At 37.1% G+C, this 17,500-nt stretch overlaps 1 protein-coding gene across 2 annotated transcripts in view; it reads right to left on the reverse strand.

Moving 5' to 3' along the window:
• LOC115214763 overlaps positions 1-14,993 on the reverse strand; it is a 115,474-nt gene extending 100,481 nt beyond the window's left edge. For both annotated transcript variants that reach the window (XR_005000385.1, XM_029783787.2), the window contains exon 1: positions 14,496-14,993. Coding sequence is in view for 1 of the 2 variants with exons in the window: in XM_029783787.2 (XP_029639647.1) it covers positions 14,496-14,558 (63 nt within the window). In the remaining variant the exon portion in view is untranslated. The remainder of the gene's footprint in view (positions 1-14,495) is intronic.
• Between the last annotated feature and the right edge of the window lie 2,507 nt (positions 14,994-17,500).

Raw genomic sequence — 17,500 nt, forward strand, 5'->3', positions numbered from 1 at the left:
CATTTCGCCCGGCGTACTAACGGTTCTGCCAGCTCGCCTCTATAGGGAATACCTCACGTTGTGTACAGCGAAGGCAAGCAGTATTCATTTGTTGATGAACTTGGAAGGGCAATGAAGAAAGTCTAGGAAGAACTTCCACTTGAGTGTCTTTGAAATAATTCAGAAAGGTGGTGGTCAAACACACTATTGTTGATGTATTGCATAAGAATATCATTATATCATAATTTCCGTTTGCATCATTCTTGCAACATTATTCGACCTAGCGTTATAGTTTTGTACAGGTGGTTTCGAAATCTTTTTTTTTAATTATTATCTAATTATCGATGCGTTAATTAAGCATGAGGATGCATGCTTTGGCGACCAAACTCAAACGCTTTTCACAATTACGTTTCGTGACTCGGTTTCCGTTACTGACCACAAGTTTTGTTCATAAAATTCCATTTTACCTATCACTTTTACTTCGGTTGCCCGGCTATATTTTTGCCTATCAACTCATAAATTAACACTTACTTAAAGCATCTTCTGCAGTTTAACACCAATTTTTTGCGTAAAAATGGTCTTTTTGTGCTCGATATCAGTTCAAGGTTTGATTAACCAAAGTATTAATTAGAGAATTTGTAGTTCAGCATCATTTTTTGAGTAAAAAATAGACGTTTTCGTGTTTGAAATCACTTTTTGATTACTGCTTCTTTTGAGCAGCCAACGTTTTTTGTTTTCACCAACCTACAAGCACAGTAAACAGTTTTTGTGCTTGAAACCTGTCTAGGTTTTTTTGAATTATTATCTAATTTATTATTTTTTTAAATTTCAATAAATTTGAATATAGCAATGCCTTTTTCTATTCCATTTCCTATCCAGGGGTGAGTTTCATGAATTTAGGTAGTTAAGCAGGCTACACAGGAGATTAATTGCTGATGAAACTGATTTTTCTGGATATGCATATGTAACAGGAGTTTATTTCTAGTAATGAAAAATTAGCATCAGGCTTTAAAGCTTCTAAACGCGTTTTTAAGAGAAAATACCGCCGATGTCATGAAAATAAAAGCTATTAATTACGTATCGCTCAGAAAATCTAAGCCCGTTGAAGAGCTACACTAATATAAAGTTGATACTGATGTATGTGCTTGGCATTTTCCAACAAAGCATTGGAATATTACATAATGCACCAATGCACCAAGTGAACATAAAAGAACTTTGTGTGTAAATCCAATATTCCCCCAAGAAAACAGCCTTTTTTCCTGGGTTAGTTGACTAAAAATTTTGTGGTAAAGATCAACACGTATTACCTGAGAAGAACTTTGGAAAAATTCGTAAAAGCAAATAATGGGGAGAATAACATTTTCCAGAAGATTCTAACTTTCAGCAAGAGATTTCCGGAAAAAAGATAAACATGACAGCTGCTGTGTATAATATAGCCGAGTCATAGAAGGAAAAGAAATTCTCGTCTATGATTTGTGTTTGGAAGAAACATATGTCAAAGTTGTTCCCGCAACTACAGGTTTCTTTCAAAAGTGAATCTATATCAAGTTCTGGAAGATACTGGGACACTGACAATTAATGGGTGGCTTACAGGTGTGATTTAGCTATTAAAGTCGCATAGAAAAATTTTGTCAGAGGAGAATCTGGTAATGTTAGAACGACAGTGAGCTGTAGAGACAACAATATTGATACTCCACACCAAAAAGAATACGGCTAACATGTTTGCACGTGTAGAGAAAATTTGCAGATCTTTTCCAACCAACCATATTGCTAGGATTTGGCATAAAACTTACAAGAGAAATTCGTAATGAGCTAAATTCCTGTATAAAGAGATGGGTACAGCAAGCATCAAAGAATTGCGCATAAGGTCTTTGCCACTAAAGCATATGTTGACAATGACGGTGACGATGACGACTATGATGATATCGAGTAGGAGGAGGAGGAGGAGCGGAAAAGGAGGAGGTGGAGCGGAGGGGGGGCGGAGGAGGAGGTGGAGCGGAGGAGAAGTGGAGCGGAAGAGGAGGTGGGGAGGAGAAGAAGGAAGATATACTGATGATAAGATAGTGTCCCACTTCCTCCCAATAACTAGAACTGCACCAACAAAAACAATAAGTGGAGTAAATATTGATGATATATAATTGACTTCGAGTTTCGCTTTTAAAAGCTTACTCAACTATAAAATGCTATTAAAACGAAACTCGAATCCCCAGTCAATTTGATAATATATATGACGTCTGCGAAGAAATTAAAGAGAGAGAGAGACACAGAGAGACAGAGAGATAGACCGACAGAGAGTCAGAGAGAGAAACAGAAAGAGAAACAAAGAGAGAGACGGTGCGCGCGCGCGCGCGTGTGTGAAAGAGAGACAAAAGGCTGAATCACCTGTTGTCTTCTTGCAGATGAAGAGACTAGAAACAATTCAGAACGCGCAATGTCAGAACGCGCAATGTCAGAACGCGCAACCCAGACCAGAAACAGAACGCTCGATTTTGTGATCATAAGTCAACACTTTAACCACTAGGCCAAACAGATTCTCAGACGGCGGAATACTGCCTGTCATTCATAGTCAAAGAAGGCGCTAGACCGATCTGATTGATATACAAAGTTGAAATTTGAATCGGTCCTATACACGGATCTATTCAGCTGCAAGCGTAGCTTCATGGTTAAGTATCTCAAATTCCAGTTAAGCAGTTTCGAGTTTTATCCCACGGCGTGAGACTTTAAGCGAATGTCTTTTTTATACTATAGACCCGAGCCCACCAATAGCACATGAGCTAATTTGTTAGAGAGAAACTCTGTGGCGCACCTTTGTAAATAAAAATATATGTATGTATGTGTGTCTGCGTGTCTTTGTATTTGAGAAACGGACTTAGTTTATTTAGGTCCTTGCGACTTAACGGTTTGGCACCAGAGATCAATAGAATAAGTACTGGTGTAGGTCTATTTGACTAAACCCTTCAACACGGTGCCCCAGGATGGCCATTGTCTAATGACTAAAACAGGTAAAAGATGAAAAATAAAGAATAATTCAGCAATATTCGTCCTTTAAACAGGTACAGGTAGAATGCTTTCACAATTCTGCGACATACTTGGAACAGGCCCGGCTGACAAGCCTACGCAAGGAATCTTTTCTTATTGTCATTCGATATTGTTACAATATCACACTTCTTCAGATCACACCCTCATGAAATCGTCTTTAAAAATAAAGAGAACATATTGGACAATTGTACAGATACTAGATACGTAAAATGCGGAGATGGTTACGGTAGGAAAGCCTTTGACTTAAGACAAGGTCAATAAGAGTCCACTCTGAGCTGACAAACAACAACAATAATGATAATTATCATAGTGAGTTCTAACAATGGCTTAAGGCCAATACACTTTGGGGAAAGAAATGTCGCAGATGATAGCGATTCCTGTACTTGAATGTTAATAATAATAATAATAATAATAATAATAATAATAATAATAATAATAATAATAATAATAATACTAATAATAATAATAATACAATAATAATAATAATAATAATAATAATAATAATAATAATAATAATAATAATAATAATATAAACAAGAAATGAACACAAAGAAAAGCATGAAAGGAAAAGAAAATGTACGATCAGTGTGCAAGAGATGTAAACGCCAAAACAGATACGGAGGACCCCTAGCTATGGATGAGGAGAAGTGACCTGAAGATAGAGACAGAAGCACTCATATGCGCAGCTCGGGAGCAAGCGTTAAGGATCAACTATATGAAATTCAGAATAGACAACACTACTTGCTACCGAATGCAACAATGCAGAATGTGTGGTGAGAGGGGTGAAACGGTGTGACTCATCGTTACCGAAAGCCCGAAGTTGCCAAAACGTGAATACAATAGATGCCATGACAATGTGGCAAGAATGATCAATTGGGAGCTCTGTGGAAATAACGGCCTACAAAGAGTGAAGACGTAGTATGAAAAAACTCCAGAAGGAGTCAATGAAAATGGCCAGACATCGGGAACTGGACATTGTTGTGGTGAATAATAAAGAATGAGCATGTATTGATAATCGATATAACATGCCCCGGCAACAACAGGATCAATGTGAAGGAAGAAGAAAAAGTAAACAACTATGAGGATTTGAAGTGGGAAATACGATGGTTGTGGTCAATGAAAAGAGTAGACGTGATTCCGATAGTAATTGGTGCACTTGGATGTATCAGCATTCAATTACCAACATGGCTGAAAAAGATCGCTGCAAGTGTGAAGGTACAACACCTACAAACTCAGCATTTTTGGAATTGCAGCAATTCTACGCAGGATTCTTGAAGCATGACCAGTAAACAAGAGATACCTTATATTGCTGGGCGAGGACAGCTTACACTTTCCATCATACCCAGTAAAATAAGCAGTGTATTTTCAAATACTACTACTACTAATAATAATAATAATAATAATAATAATAATAATAATAATGATAATAATAATAATCATAATAATAATAATAATAATAATATCTGCTCAATACCACAGATTTGCTTGTCAGTTGTTTGACCTTAACCAGTTGAGCATGTCCCTTAGTGGCTGACGATATTGCATCTCTGATCACGAGCAGAAGTAGTGGGGGAGCATCATAGCCATGTGTTGAGAGGGATTCTTGGGGTTTGATAGTTCACCTCTGGAACATGGGTGGTTCTTTCAACATCCTTAAACAACCCTTATTCAGGGACCGTTTGAGCGGGATGGGCTACTCAACCTGAAGAAAATTCTAACTGGGCCCCACCTGCAAGGTCATGTGCTGTTTATCTTGATATGAGATCACCATGTCGCGCACATATGGTTGTGATGCATGTGCCTGGTGTACCTTTATCAGACGGGTAGTCATGATGGGTATATTGGGCTTCGTATATTTTACCCCAGTGTCATTTTGATGGCATGAACTGCTCTCTCACTCAATAATAATAATATAATAATAATAATAATACTAATGACGATGATGATGATGATGATGATGATGATGATGATGATGATGATGATGATGAGACCCTGGTCGCTATACTGGCAGCACAGAACCAACCTCTAGCCACGGACTGGAGGATCAACCGGACGAATGAGCATGTGTCTCTGCTGTGCCGCATCTGCAACAGAGTGGATGGAACCATTGCCTATTTCACGAACGAATACCCTTGAGTTGCCCCAAACCACTACAAGTTTTGGCGATACGACCAGATAGCAAAAGCACTACATTGGAAACTGTGCGAAAAGTTGGGGCTAGAGAGAGACAAGATGTGGTATGAGCACAAACCGCAAAGAATGGCAAAGCAGGAGACTAGCAAAATTCTCAAGAAGAATCCTTTCTACTATAGGTACAAGACTTGAAATTTGGCGGGAGGAGTTAAGTCGATTATATCGACTGGTACTTCATTTATCGACTCCGAAAGGATGAGAGACAAAGTCGACCTCGGCGAAATTTGAACTCAGAACGTAAAGATGGCCGAAATACCTATTTCTTTATTATCCACAAGGGGCTAAACACAGAGGGGACAAACAAGGACAGACATATGTATTAAGTCGATTACATCGACCCCAGTGCGTAACTAGTACTTAATTTATTGACCCCGAAAGGATGAAAGGCAAAGTCGACCTCGGCGGAATTTGAACTCACAACGTAACGCAGACAAAATACCGCTAAGCATTTCGCCCGACGTGCTAACGTTTCTGCCAGCTCGTCGCCTTAACATACCGTTAAGCATTTTACCCGGCGGAGGATGGATGAGCTAAAGGATATTGACACGTAAAAGAAAATTTGTCCAGAGACTATTTACAGAATTTGAAAAACCCACAAATATAAACTGGAAAATGTAGAATAGAAGAATATAAAACTTGGAGTTTTTTCCAAAATATAAAACTCAGAGTTTTTCCCAAAATGCAAAACAGATCAATGATGATAAAGAGAGCTGGCTTTGGTTTAAAGAAAGAAATGTTGAAGTGACTGTCGTAATGATTTCGACAACACAGGAACAGGGCCTAAGAGTAAATAGGATAAGAAGGATAAAGTTTACCAAATTATAGAATGTGGAATGACTCAGTTGAGGCTCTAACTTATATTGCATCGAAATTTTTACTGCTATCTCCGAAGAAATATAAAAACTGTAAACATAATTAAACTGCTGCAATAATTCTCAAGAAATTCAGCAACAAATATGGCGTCGCATGGATGGAAGGACTGACTAAAACGCACAAGAAAACGCTGACATCATGTTGTTATGGGACGCTCCTTTACAAATCGAAATATAAATAGAACAGATCAGTCTAGATATTTTAAAGAATGATATGATGAATATATATATTGTAATCAACGTGGTATCCTCATTTGATAAAAGAATAACAAGAAAAAAACTGGAAAGAAAAATCAAAGTATTTTCAAGTTTGAGAACCTCCAATATAGTAAGAAAAAAGTTAAGTAATGATCTTCGAAAATTTGATATTAATCTGAGAGTGGAAGCAGTGCAGAAAGATGCCTACTAGGCGCAGCAAGAATTATCTTGAAAGTTTTTAATGCGAAATAAGAATAGATATGAAAAGCAGAAGAATAAAGCTGTTATATGGTAAAAGTATGTGTGTGTGTGAGTCTTTGAGTATTTCAAAAAGCAATATAGAAATAACAAGGATTGTTCCTAAAATAATGACAAAATGCGTAGGATACCCAGCACACAAATTTTGATTATTCCGACAGAATCAAAGTCAAATGCTTTCTTCCAGTTCTTACCTCGGACCTACAAATGCTTACCTAGATATATGCATATTTAGAATATATCCAATAAAACACAGTAGTTCCACAATTGTCAGTCAATAGTCATATTATATCAGCCCCGTATAGAAACTTTAAAAATATTAGTACCTAGCCATGAAGTGATTGTAGATGACAAAATATAAGTACATAGAGATGAAGAGACTGTAGAAGACAAAGGCGACAATTGTTCCAGTGGTAATGGCTATATTTGACACAACATGCAAACTGTTACCTAAGAAGCTGAAGGATATTGAAATTGCAGCACAAAATAGAATTTGATTGATATATAATACTGATAATTGCTTCAAATTTTGGTAAAAGGGCTGCAGATTTCAGGGTAGGGATACAATCGATTAAATTGAGTGCAGTACTTGCCTGGTGCTTTATTTCATCGACCAGGAGAGAACAAAGAGGAAAGGGAAGAAGAAGAAGAAGAAGAAGAAGAAGAAGAAGAAGAAGAAGAAGAAGAAGAAAAGAAGAAGAAGAAGAAGTGAAAGAAGAAGAAGAAGAAGAGGAGGAAGTGAAAGAAGAAGAAGAAGAAGAAGAAGAAGAAGAAGAAGTGAAAGAAGAAGAAGAAGAAGAAGAAAAAGAAGAAGAAGGAGGAGAAGAAGAAGAAAAGAAGAAGAAGAAGAACAACAACAACAACAACAACAACAACAACTGTAACAACAACTGATCAACAACATCATCAACACCAGCAACATCAACACCAACGACAAAATACTCTGACATCAAGTATGAAAATCTGAAATGGAACAAAATCTTTATGAAATCAAGATCATGTTTCTACCAATTATCATCGCGGCTTTGGGAAATGAGGCAGATAATTTGGGAGTAAATCTTGGAAAAATGAATCTTAATCTGGGAGTGGGTGCAGTACGGAAACACTTGTTATTTGATTAAGACTTTTCCAGAAAGTTCTCACTACAAAGTATGAACAGACGTGAAGAACCTAATAGGACTTGAATAGGAGTAGGTAGGGGAAATGCTTGTTATCTTAGACTACGACTTGTAGCACGACAGAGAACATAATTAAAATCGTTTCCAAAATCAATAACAACAACAACAACAACTACAACTACAACAATTACAATAATAATAATAACAATAATAATAATAATAATAATAACAATAATAATAATAATAATAATAATAATAATAATAATAATAATAATAATAATAATAATAATAATAATAATAATAATATTTTGTAATCAGATATGGAATTGGAATTGTTGGCTGGACCAAAGACGACTTTCAGAAACTCAACCGAAGCCGTAGACAATGTATGGAGCCCATCGTCCGAAAGCTGATATCAACCGGTTGTACATGAAGGCGGCAAGCTGGCAGAATCGTTAGCACGCCGGGCGAAATGTTTAGCGGTATTTCGTCTGCTGCTACGTTCTGTGTTCAAATTCCGCCGAGGTCGACTTTGCCTTTCATCCTTTCGGGGTCGATTAAATAAGTACCAGTTACACACTGGGGTCCATATAATTGACTTTATCCGTTTGTCTGTCCTTGTTTGTCCTCTCTGTGTTTAGCCCCTTGTGGGTAGTAAAGAAATAGGTTGTACATGAAGAGAGATTGGAGTGGTAGAGGTTTAATTGCTGATGAAGAGTGTGTACAGATGGAAAGGAAAAGCCAACTAGAATCTTTATAGAACAGCAGAGATAAATTACTAAAGACTGTGAATAAAGAGCAGGTGATCAAGTGTGGAATAAGACAAAAGGGAAAGAATGAAATTAAAATAATCCATGTTAAATAGATTAAAGAGAAACATTTGCATGGTCAGTTTGGAAAGACAATGAGGATACATGCGTAACAAAATCCTGGGCTTCGCTAAGGCAAGGGCATTTAAAAGAAAGAAACAGAGCACCTAATTATAGCAGCTCAATATCACGCGATAAAAACAAACAACTTGAGAAATTATTGTGTAGGGAGAAGGTATCAGAAAAATGTAAAGTCTGTGGAATTTAAACTCAGACAGTGGCTGACATTGTTGCAGGATGTCCCAAGTTGGCGTTGGGAGAATATAAGTAATAAAGGCATAACAAGGTTGTGAAATTTTTATACAGGAGGCTTTGTTAGAAATGAGAATTTGAAGCTGGAAGCACATGGTATGACCATCGGGTTGGAAGAGTAATAAAGTCAGAGAAATGCAAAAAATCTATGAGATTTTCCTATTCAAAAAGATAAGAAGCAAGAAAACAACAGACCAGACATAACAATAATAGACAAGCAAAAGCGAAGTTGCTTACTAATTGATCCATCATGCCCTTTTGATTCCAGGATTGGAAAAATAAAAAAAGACGATGAAGAGCAAAAAAATATAAAATTGCTTAAAATTTAAAGTTGCAAGAATATGGACTATGAAAACTATAAAAGTTGTGTCTGTAATAATTGGTGCATTGGGAACTATAAGTATAAAAGTATAGAATAATGTTTGAATGACATTGGAATAGACTTTCCTGTACAGTTTTTACAGAAGGTTTACCTCTTAGGGACAGGAAAGATTAAGACGCACTTCAAACATAATTGAAAGCTTGTAGATAGCTAAGGTTACATGTAGCAACCCGAAATTCTATCGTGAATGAGAACGAACCTGAGTCAAATCAATGGTAATGATAATAATAATAATCCTTTCTGCTATAGGCACAATCCTTGAAACTTTTTGGGAAAGGAGCTAGTCGACTGCATCGACAATAGGGGTCAACTGGTACTCATTTAATCGGGCGTGGTAGGATGAAAGGTAAAGTCGACATAAGTGACATTTGAACCCCATGTAAAGTCAGTAGAAAGCATTTTGTTCGACACGCTAACGCCAGGTCTCCTGATAGCGGAACAGGAACAAAAATCTTCTCCAATATAAACCAAAAGGAGATGATGAAGTATAGTAAGCAAACTTGAAGTATATAATCAGTAGCTGCAGTAGATGTGGAAATGGGGAAGAAGCAATTAACCGCATTATGTATGATTGCCCACTTTTAACCAAGAACCAAGAAGGTATACCTCAATTGTGTTGGAACTAACAAACATTGGATGTTATGCAAGCATTACGATATAACGATAGAAAAGAGATGATATAGACCAGAAAAGGTCTAGGAAAATGTCAAAGTAACCATAACAGATAAAATATGCCAAGAGAAACAAACAAGCAGATCTAGGATAGGTAGCCAGATATTGTGGTCAAGGGTTTCCAGAGTAAAAAAAAAACTGCTCCTAAACTGTGTATCAATCACAAAAGCTGGTATGATACTCTAACAGAGACGTAGAAATCATACAAATCTAAATATCTAAAAATAGAAATAACCAAAATGGAGAGCGTAAAAGCAGAAATAATTATCATGGGACAAATAAAAGACCACAACCCATTTGCAGAAATATTTACCAAATACAAGATCTCAACCCAAAGTGGAAACAATTATCAATGAGACAAATACAAGATCATAACCCATATGACTTATAAATATGCATCACATAGAAATGGTAGGGGTCGTACACATATTACGTAGGATACTTTTAATACAATAAAAATAAATCCAGGACATAAAGTAAACAAAGCTGCACTCAGTACTCCAGTGATGTTCCGCAGTACGAATAAAGATAATCTAATAATGACAAGAAAGGAAAGAGGCTCAAACTTTTCATATGTCTCTCTCACGAGACACTAGAGTGAAAGATAAAGAGCATGAAGACATGGAGACGGATGAGCCATTGAAATAGGGGACTGGAAGGTTGTGGCAGATGACGAATGTTCTAGTGGTTCCAGTGATGATCGGAACATTGAGATGTATGTCGGACAGTTTGAAGGGATGGGTAAATATAATAGGAGTTGATTCAAGGTTGCAGGTCATGCAGAAGTCTACTTCTTGACATAGAAAGATTTTAAGAGAAGTCATGTCTATACAAGGTACGAGAGAGAAAGAAATAAGGGACCTTTGTCAACTTGTTGACTGCTCCCTAACTGAGACAGTTTAACATTTAGGGGGCTGAGATTTACAAGATTGAAATGTAATAATAATAATAATAATAATAATAATAATAATAATATAATAATAATAATAATAATGATAATAATAATAACAACAACAACAACAATAATAATCACAAAATAAAAATATTGTGCCGTTCACTCCTCCAAGCCCCACAAACATAAGTAAATGTCACACACGCTTGAGAATCACCGAGGTGCATAAGATGGTGTTGTAGAAATACGCGTAAAACTACGCAGAAATTTTCATAGTAATAATAATAATAATAATAATATTATTATTAATAATAATAATAATAATAATAATAATAATAATATAATAATAATATAATAATGATATAAAGATAATAATAATAATAATAATAATAATAATAATAATGATGATGAGATGATGATGATGATGATAATAAATAATAATAATAATAATAATAATAATATATATAATATAATAATAATAATAAAATATAATAATAATAATAAAATGCCCTGATGCAGTACCAGGCAGTGGCTCTCATGGCTTCTGATCTTAACTGATTGGAAGTATTATCATGTACATTGTTTTGTCTGGTATAAAAGATGGGCTACAGCAAATATTCTGCTCAATACCACAGATTTGCTTGTCAGTTGTTTGACCTTAACCAGTGAGCATGTCCCTTAGTGGTTGACGATATGTGCATCTCTGATCACGAGCAGAAGTAGTGGGGGAGCATCATAGCCATGTGTTGAGAGGGATTCTTTGGGGTTTGAATAGTTCACCTCTGGAAACATGGGTGGTTCTTTCAACATCCTTAAACAACCCTTATTCAGGGACCGTTTGAGCAGAGGGCTACTCAAAATGAAGAAAATTCTAACTGGGCCCCACCTGCAAGGTCATGTGCTTTTATCTGATATGAGATCACCATGTCGCGCACATATGGTTGTGATGCATGTGCCTGGTGTAACTTGATCAGACGGGTAGTCATGATGGGTAATTGGGCTTCGTATATTTTACCCCAGTGTCACTTTGATGGCATGAACTGCTCTCTCACTCAATAATAATAATATTAATAATAATAATCCTACTATTGGCTCAACGCCTGAAATTTTGGGAGAGGGGGTGAGTCGATTACATTGATACCGTTACTCAACTGATATTTATATTATCGATCCCATAGGGATGAAAGACATTATCGACCTCGGCGTAAAGACGGACGAAACACTGCTAAGTATTTTTTTCCGGCGTCCAGACGTACTTGCTAACTCACCGCCTGAAGATGATGAAGAAGAAGAAGAAGAAGAAGAAGAAGAAGAAGAAGAAGAAGAAGAAGAAGAAGAAGAAGAAGAAGAAGAAGAAGAAGAAGAAGAAGAAGAAGAAGAAGAAGAAGAAGAAGAAGAAGAAGAAGAAGAAGATGGGCAACAGCAAATATTCTGCTCAATACCACAGATTTGCTTGTCAGTTGTTTGACCATAATCTGTTGAGCATGTCTTTTGATGGCTGACGATATGTGCATCTCTGATCACGAGCAGAGGTTGTGGGGGAGCATCATAGCTGTGTTGAGAGGAATTCTTTGGAGTTTTAATAATTCACCTCTGGAATCATTGGGTGTTTGGTTCATCGTACTTATATAAACCTTATTCAGGGACCCTTTGAGCAGAATGGGCTACTCGACCTGGAGCAAATTCTAACTGGGCCCCACCTGCAAGGTCATGGATTGTAATAATAGCAACAACAACAACAATAATAAATATAAGGATATTTAAAATAAAGGGCAGACGGGATTTCCCTCAGTTATATTAGTTATATTATCCACATGTGTTGCAATTACAAATTTGAGTACTGGCTTTTAAGCTGAAAGTAGAAACTTTATATTCGTGTGAGTAGATGAGGATACTTCCTGATGAATGCGTTTCAACTCTTCACAGGGACTCATTTCCTTGACATAGGCGCGCAGGAATGGCTGTGTGGTAAGTAGCTTGCTCACTAACTACATGGTTCCGGGTTCAGTCCCACCGCGTGGAACCTTGGGCATATATCTTCTACTATAGCCTTGGGCCGACCAAAGCCTTGTGAGTGGATTTGATAGACGGAAACAGAAAGAAGCCCGTCGTATGTGTGTGTGTGTGTGTGTGTGTGTGTGTGTGTGTGTGTGTGTGTGTGTGCGTGTGTTTGTGTGTCTGTGTTTGGCCGCCCACCACTATTTGCCTTTCCGTCCCTGTAACTTAGCGGTTCGGCAAAAGATGGCGATAGAATAAGGACTAGGATTACAAAGAATAAGTTCTGGTGTCGCTTTGTTTGACTAAAGGCGGTGTACCAAAATGTCCGCAGTCAATTGACTGAAACAAATAAAAGATCAAAAGAGCATGAAGTCTATTCAAAGTTGATTCTTTAGCCTTCTATAAACATGTTTTCTTTTTAAGCACAGCGGGCAAAATTGTTAGCAATATTTCATTCGTCTTTACGCTATAACTTCAAATTATACCGAAATCGTCTTTGCCTTTCATACTTTCGAGACCGATTAACTAAGTACCAGTTATACACTGGAGTCGATGTAATCAACTAGACCCTCCCACGAATTTCAGGCCTTGTGCCTATCTTAGAAAGAGTTCTTGTAGTTGTTGTTGTTGTTGTTGTTAATAATAATAATAATAATAAGAAGAAGAAGAAGAAGAAGAAGAAGAAGAAGAATATGAAGAAGAAAGAGGAGGAGGAGGAGGGGATAGGAAGAAGAAGAAGAAGAAGAAGTGAAAGAAGAAGAAGAAGAAGAAGAAGAAGAAGAAGAAGAAGAAGAAGAAGAAGAAGAAGAAGAAGTGAAAGAAGAAAAAGAAGAAGAAGAAGAAGAAGTGAAAAAAGAAGAAGAAGAAGAAGAAGAAGAAGAAGAAGAAGAAGAAGAATTCTGATTTTAAGCAACACAACATTTTCATTTTGTTTTTTTCATTCTTTCATGTTTTGCTACAAGAGCAAAAAGGAAACAATCATAATACAACAGAATAAAATACATGTAGTGTGAGATAAGGGGGATGGTGGTTGTTGTAATGGTTGGGTTGAAGTCGTGGCAGCCGTGGCGATTGTGGTAGTGGAAGTGGTCGTGGGGCCGAAAGTGTTGGAGTTCCACTTGTTTTGTGCTTGTGGTTAATGTTGTTGTTGCTATTGCTGGTTTTGTTGTTGTTGGTGCCGGTAGGGGTTGGTATTCTTCTTCTTGGTGGTGGTGGTGGTGGTGGTGGCGGCGGCGGCGGCGGCGGGGGTGGTGGCAGATATTCTCTTTTACTCTTTTACTTGTTTCAGTCATTTGACTGCGGCCATGCTGGAGCACCGCCTTTAATCGAGCAACTCGACCCCGGGACTTATTCTTTTGTAAGCCCAGTACTTATTCTATCGGTATCTTTTGCCGAACCACTAAGTAACGGGGACATAAACACACCAGCATCGGTTGTCAAGGGGGACAAACACAACACCAAACACACACAACACACCACACACACACACCCAACACACATATATATATAATATATATATATATATATATATATATATATATATATATATATATATCATATATACGACGGGCTTCCTTCAGTTTCCGTCTACCAAATCCACTCACAAGGCTTTGGTCGGCCCGAGGCTATAGTAGAAGACACTTACCCAAGGTGCCATGCAGTGGGACTGAACCCGGAACCATGTGGTTGGTAAACAAGCTACTTACCACACAGCCACTCCTGCGCCTATGATAGAGAAATTATTTAGCTTAATAACATAAAAGTAATACTTACATGAAGGAAAATCCCCATTGCAAGACAAGTCCACGTTAGCTGAACAAAGTTTGAAAGTGCCATCTTTTGAAAGGCAAACAAGTCGTAGATTTTAAATTATATATGTATATATATATATATATATATGTATTTATATATAAATATAATTTAAAATAGTTATATCTTACAAGTATATGTATGTGTATAAATATATATACATATATACATAAACAGTTAATTATATATCCTGGCTGGCGGTAGATTGATAAATATATCAAGTTAGCGACAAAAGTTTTTCTTTTTTTTTTCCTTTTCTCCTTTTCGCAATTTCGACGATAAACGAGCGGAGAAAACTTCGCTGTAAACTTCTTTGGCAAGAAACGGAGCGAAGAAGAAACTGCTGCTGTTCTCCAGGAGGAATGGCACTATGTATGCATGGACTCTGTGTCTGTGTGTGTGTCTGTCTGTGCGTGTGCGCGCGTCTGTGCGTGTATGTTTGTGTATGTATATGTATGAGTATATTATATATACATATATATATATATATAGAATTAAGGGTAAAACTAATTAATTACGAAGTAATCAATAAATTTCACCAAGTAGAATTCGGTATGAAAACAGGACCGCTATACGGTAAATTCTAGTAATAGTAATATTGAGGGGTCAGCAAAAGAAATGCATCACCACATACCGATGTTCAGAAATAGCAGCCAGAATCTAAGCCATTTCTTCTACTTAAAAAAAGGGTCTACCAGAGAAACCATAATACTTGAATCTATATATATATATAGATAGATAGATAGATAGATAGATAGATAGATAGATATAGAGAGAGAAAGAGAGAGATGTAAGTATATGTAAATATATATGTATATATGTGTGTATATATGTGTGTATGTGTGCGAACACGCGTTTTTGCTTTGTTATTGTAACTATTTAGTAGCTGTTGTAATATTGTCCATTCTCCATATTTTCAACAGTTAATATTATCAACTGTTTATTAAATTATACTTTTTACTTACTTGACATTTATTAACTTATATTAACTGATGCTGGTCTTTGTTTAATTGCTTGTATTTTATGCAGTTTGTTTTTTTGGGGTGAGAGGTGGAATTTTGGTTGTCTTTTTTTATATGGACTTGTTTTTTTTATATGTTTATACGTCTATTTTTTTTTAATGCGAACGAAAATACAATTTTCCCTGGTTTGTACACAGCACTAATAAAAGTTAATTGTACAAAATCAATACGTGTGTATATGTGTACGTATATGTATGTGTGTATCTGTTTGTGGGTGTGTGTCAGTGCTGCGCACGCGTGTGCGTCATTGTCTATAAGTATGTGTGAGTATATTTGTGTTTCCGGAAAAAAATATATAAATAAATATGTTCTATGTTATTGAAAAAAAAATTTAGAGGAACGATGGATAAAATTTAGTATAGGAGAAAAAGCAATGTGTGTGTGTGTGGGTGCGTGTGTGTGTGTACGTGTGTGTGTGTGTGTGTTGTGTGTGTGTGTGTGTGTGTGTGTGGTGTGTGTGTGTGTGTGTGTGTGTGTGTGTGTTGTTAAAACGTCAGGCCCAAAAAGCAATAACTGATTTCGCTCTTTTACGGATAAGCACGTGAGTGAATAGGAACAAGTTATTGCAAGTGAATTAGTTTCTACAACTTTCTAATATGAAATGTGTTGCTGTTGTAATTGTTGTTGTTGCTGTTGTTGTTGCTGTTCTTGTTCTTGTTCTTGTTCTTGTTATAGTTATTGTTGTTGGCAGAAGGTAGCAAGCGATCGATCGCCTACATTAAATTGTCTCACTTGTACACGCGCCGAAATAACTCTAACACGCTCCCTCCCTCCTTCTTTCTTTCTCTCTCTCTTTCTCCCTCTCTCAGATTCTGTATTTATCAATCTATGTGTCTATCTATCTCTCTATTTATTTGTCTGTCCGTCTGTCTGTCTGACTGTTAGTATGTTTGTCTGCTTATCTACCTTTCTCCTTCACAGAGCAAAAATCCCGCGAGAAAAAAACAAAAAAGAACGTGGAAAATAAAACTAGAAGAATTTCAATACAGAAAAAAAATTTAAATAAAATCCACCGATAATGTTGTTGTCGATTGGAAAAGTCAGGAAAGTAAGAAAAAAGCAGTGAGTGATGGGGAAGGAGAGGGGGATGGCAGAGAGAGTCAGAGAGAGCGACAAAGAGACAGAGAGACAGAGAGAAAGAGAGCGAGAGTGAGTTAGATTGTTAGATACAATGGGAGAAATATGAAGACTGATAGTGTATGGGGGGAGAGGTTTGAGGTGTGTTTCCTGACGTAGTAGTGGTTGTGTATTACCAGTGGTAGAAGGAAGAGACACGAAGTGAGGACTATTTCCAGCGTTACAATTCCCCGACACACGTCATTTCAGCAACGTTATTTCCATGGTATTTCTAATGGTCCAGCGATCGTGTATACACACGCACGACACGCCAAGAAAACTGCTGCGATGTTTGTGAGGCAAGGAAAAGGAATCACAGTCTGTATAAGCATGCATGTATGAATGCCTTTTAGTTATTGGAGATATGCCGCTATCACGACGATATGTTCATGCGCACCTTGTGTCTATGTGTGTGTGTGTGTTTGGGAAAGGGGCACCGTAGCTCTCTGACCACGTTGCGCCTGCGTGTCAGCATGTGCATATATGCAAATGTGTGCATACATGCGTTTATCAAGTGCGTTTCTTGGATAGCGCGCGTGTCTAAGAGTCGTCTATAAATCCAGTCTATTTTCGTAAGAAGCGAGTGTGTATGCGCTCATGGTTATTCATGTACATCAGTGTGCGTGTATGTATGTTGAGTGCATATGTGTGCGTTCGTACGCGCCTGCGTATGTGTCGGTGTGTATGAGGCCATGTGTGAGTATGTGTGACTATACATCCAAGTAAGCGTTTGTGATTAGTGATCTGTGCCAGTATAGAACTGTGTTTTCAGCTATATGTATGTATATATACATGAGTGCACACATATGTGCATACATACATTCATATTCA

This window comes from Octopus sinensis, linkage group LG8, assembly GCF_006345805.1.
Source record: "Octopus sinensis linkage group LG8, ASM634580v1, whole genome shotgun sequence".
In the NCBI taxonomy this organism is placed as follows: domain Eukaryota; kingdom Metazoa; phylum Mollusca; class Cephalopoda; order Octopoda; family Octopodidae; genus Octopus; species Octopus sinensis.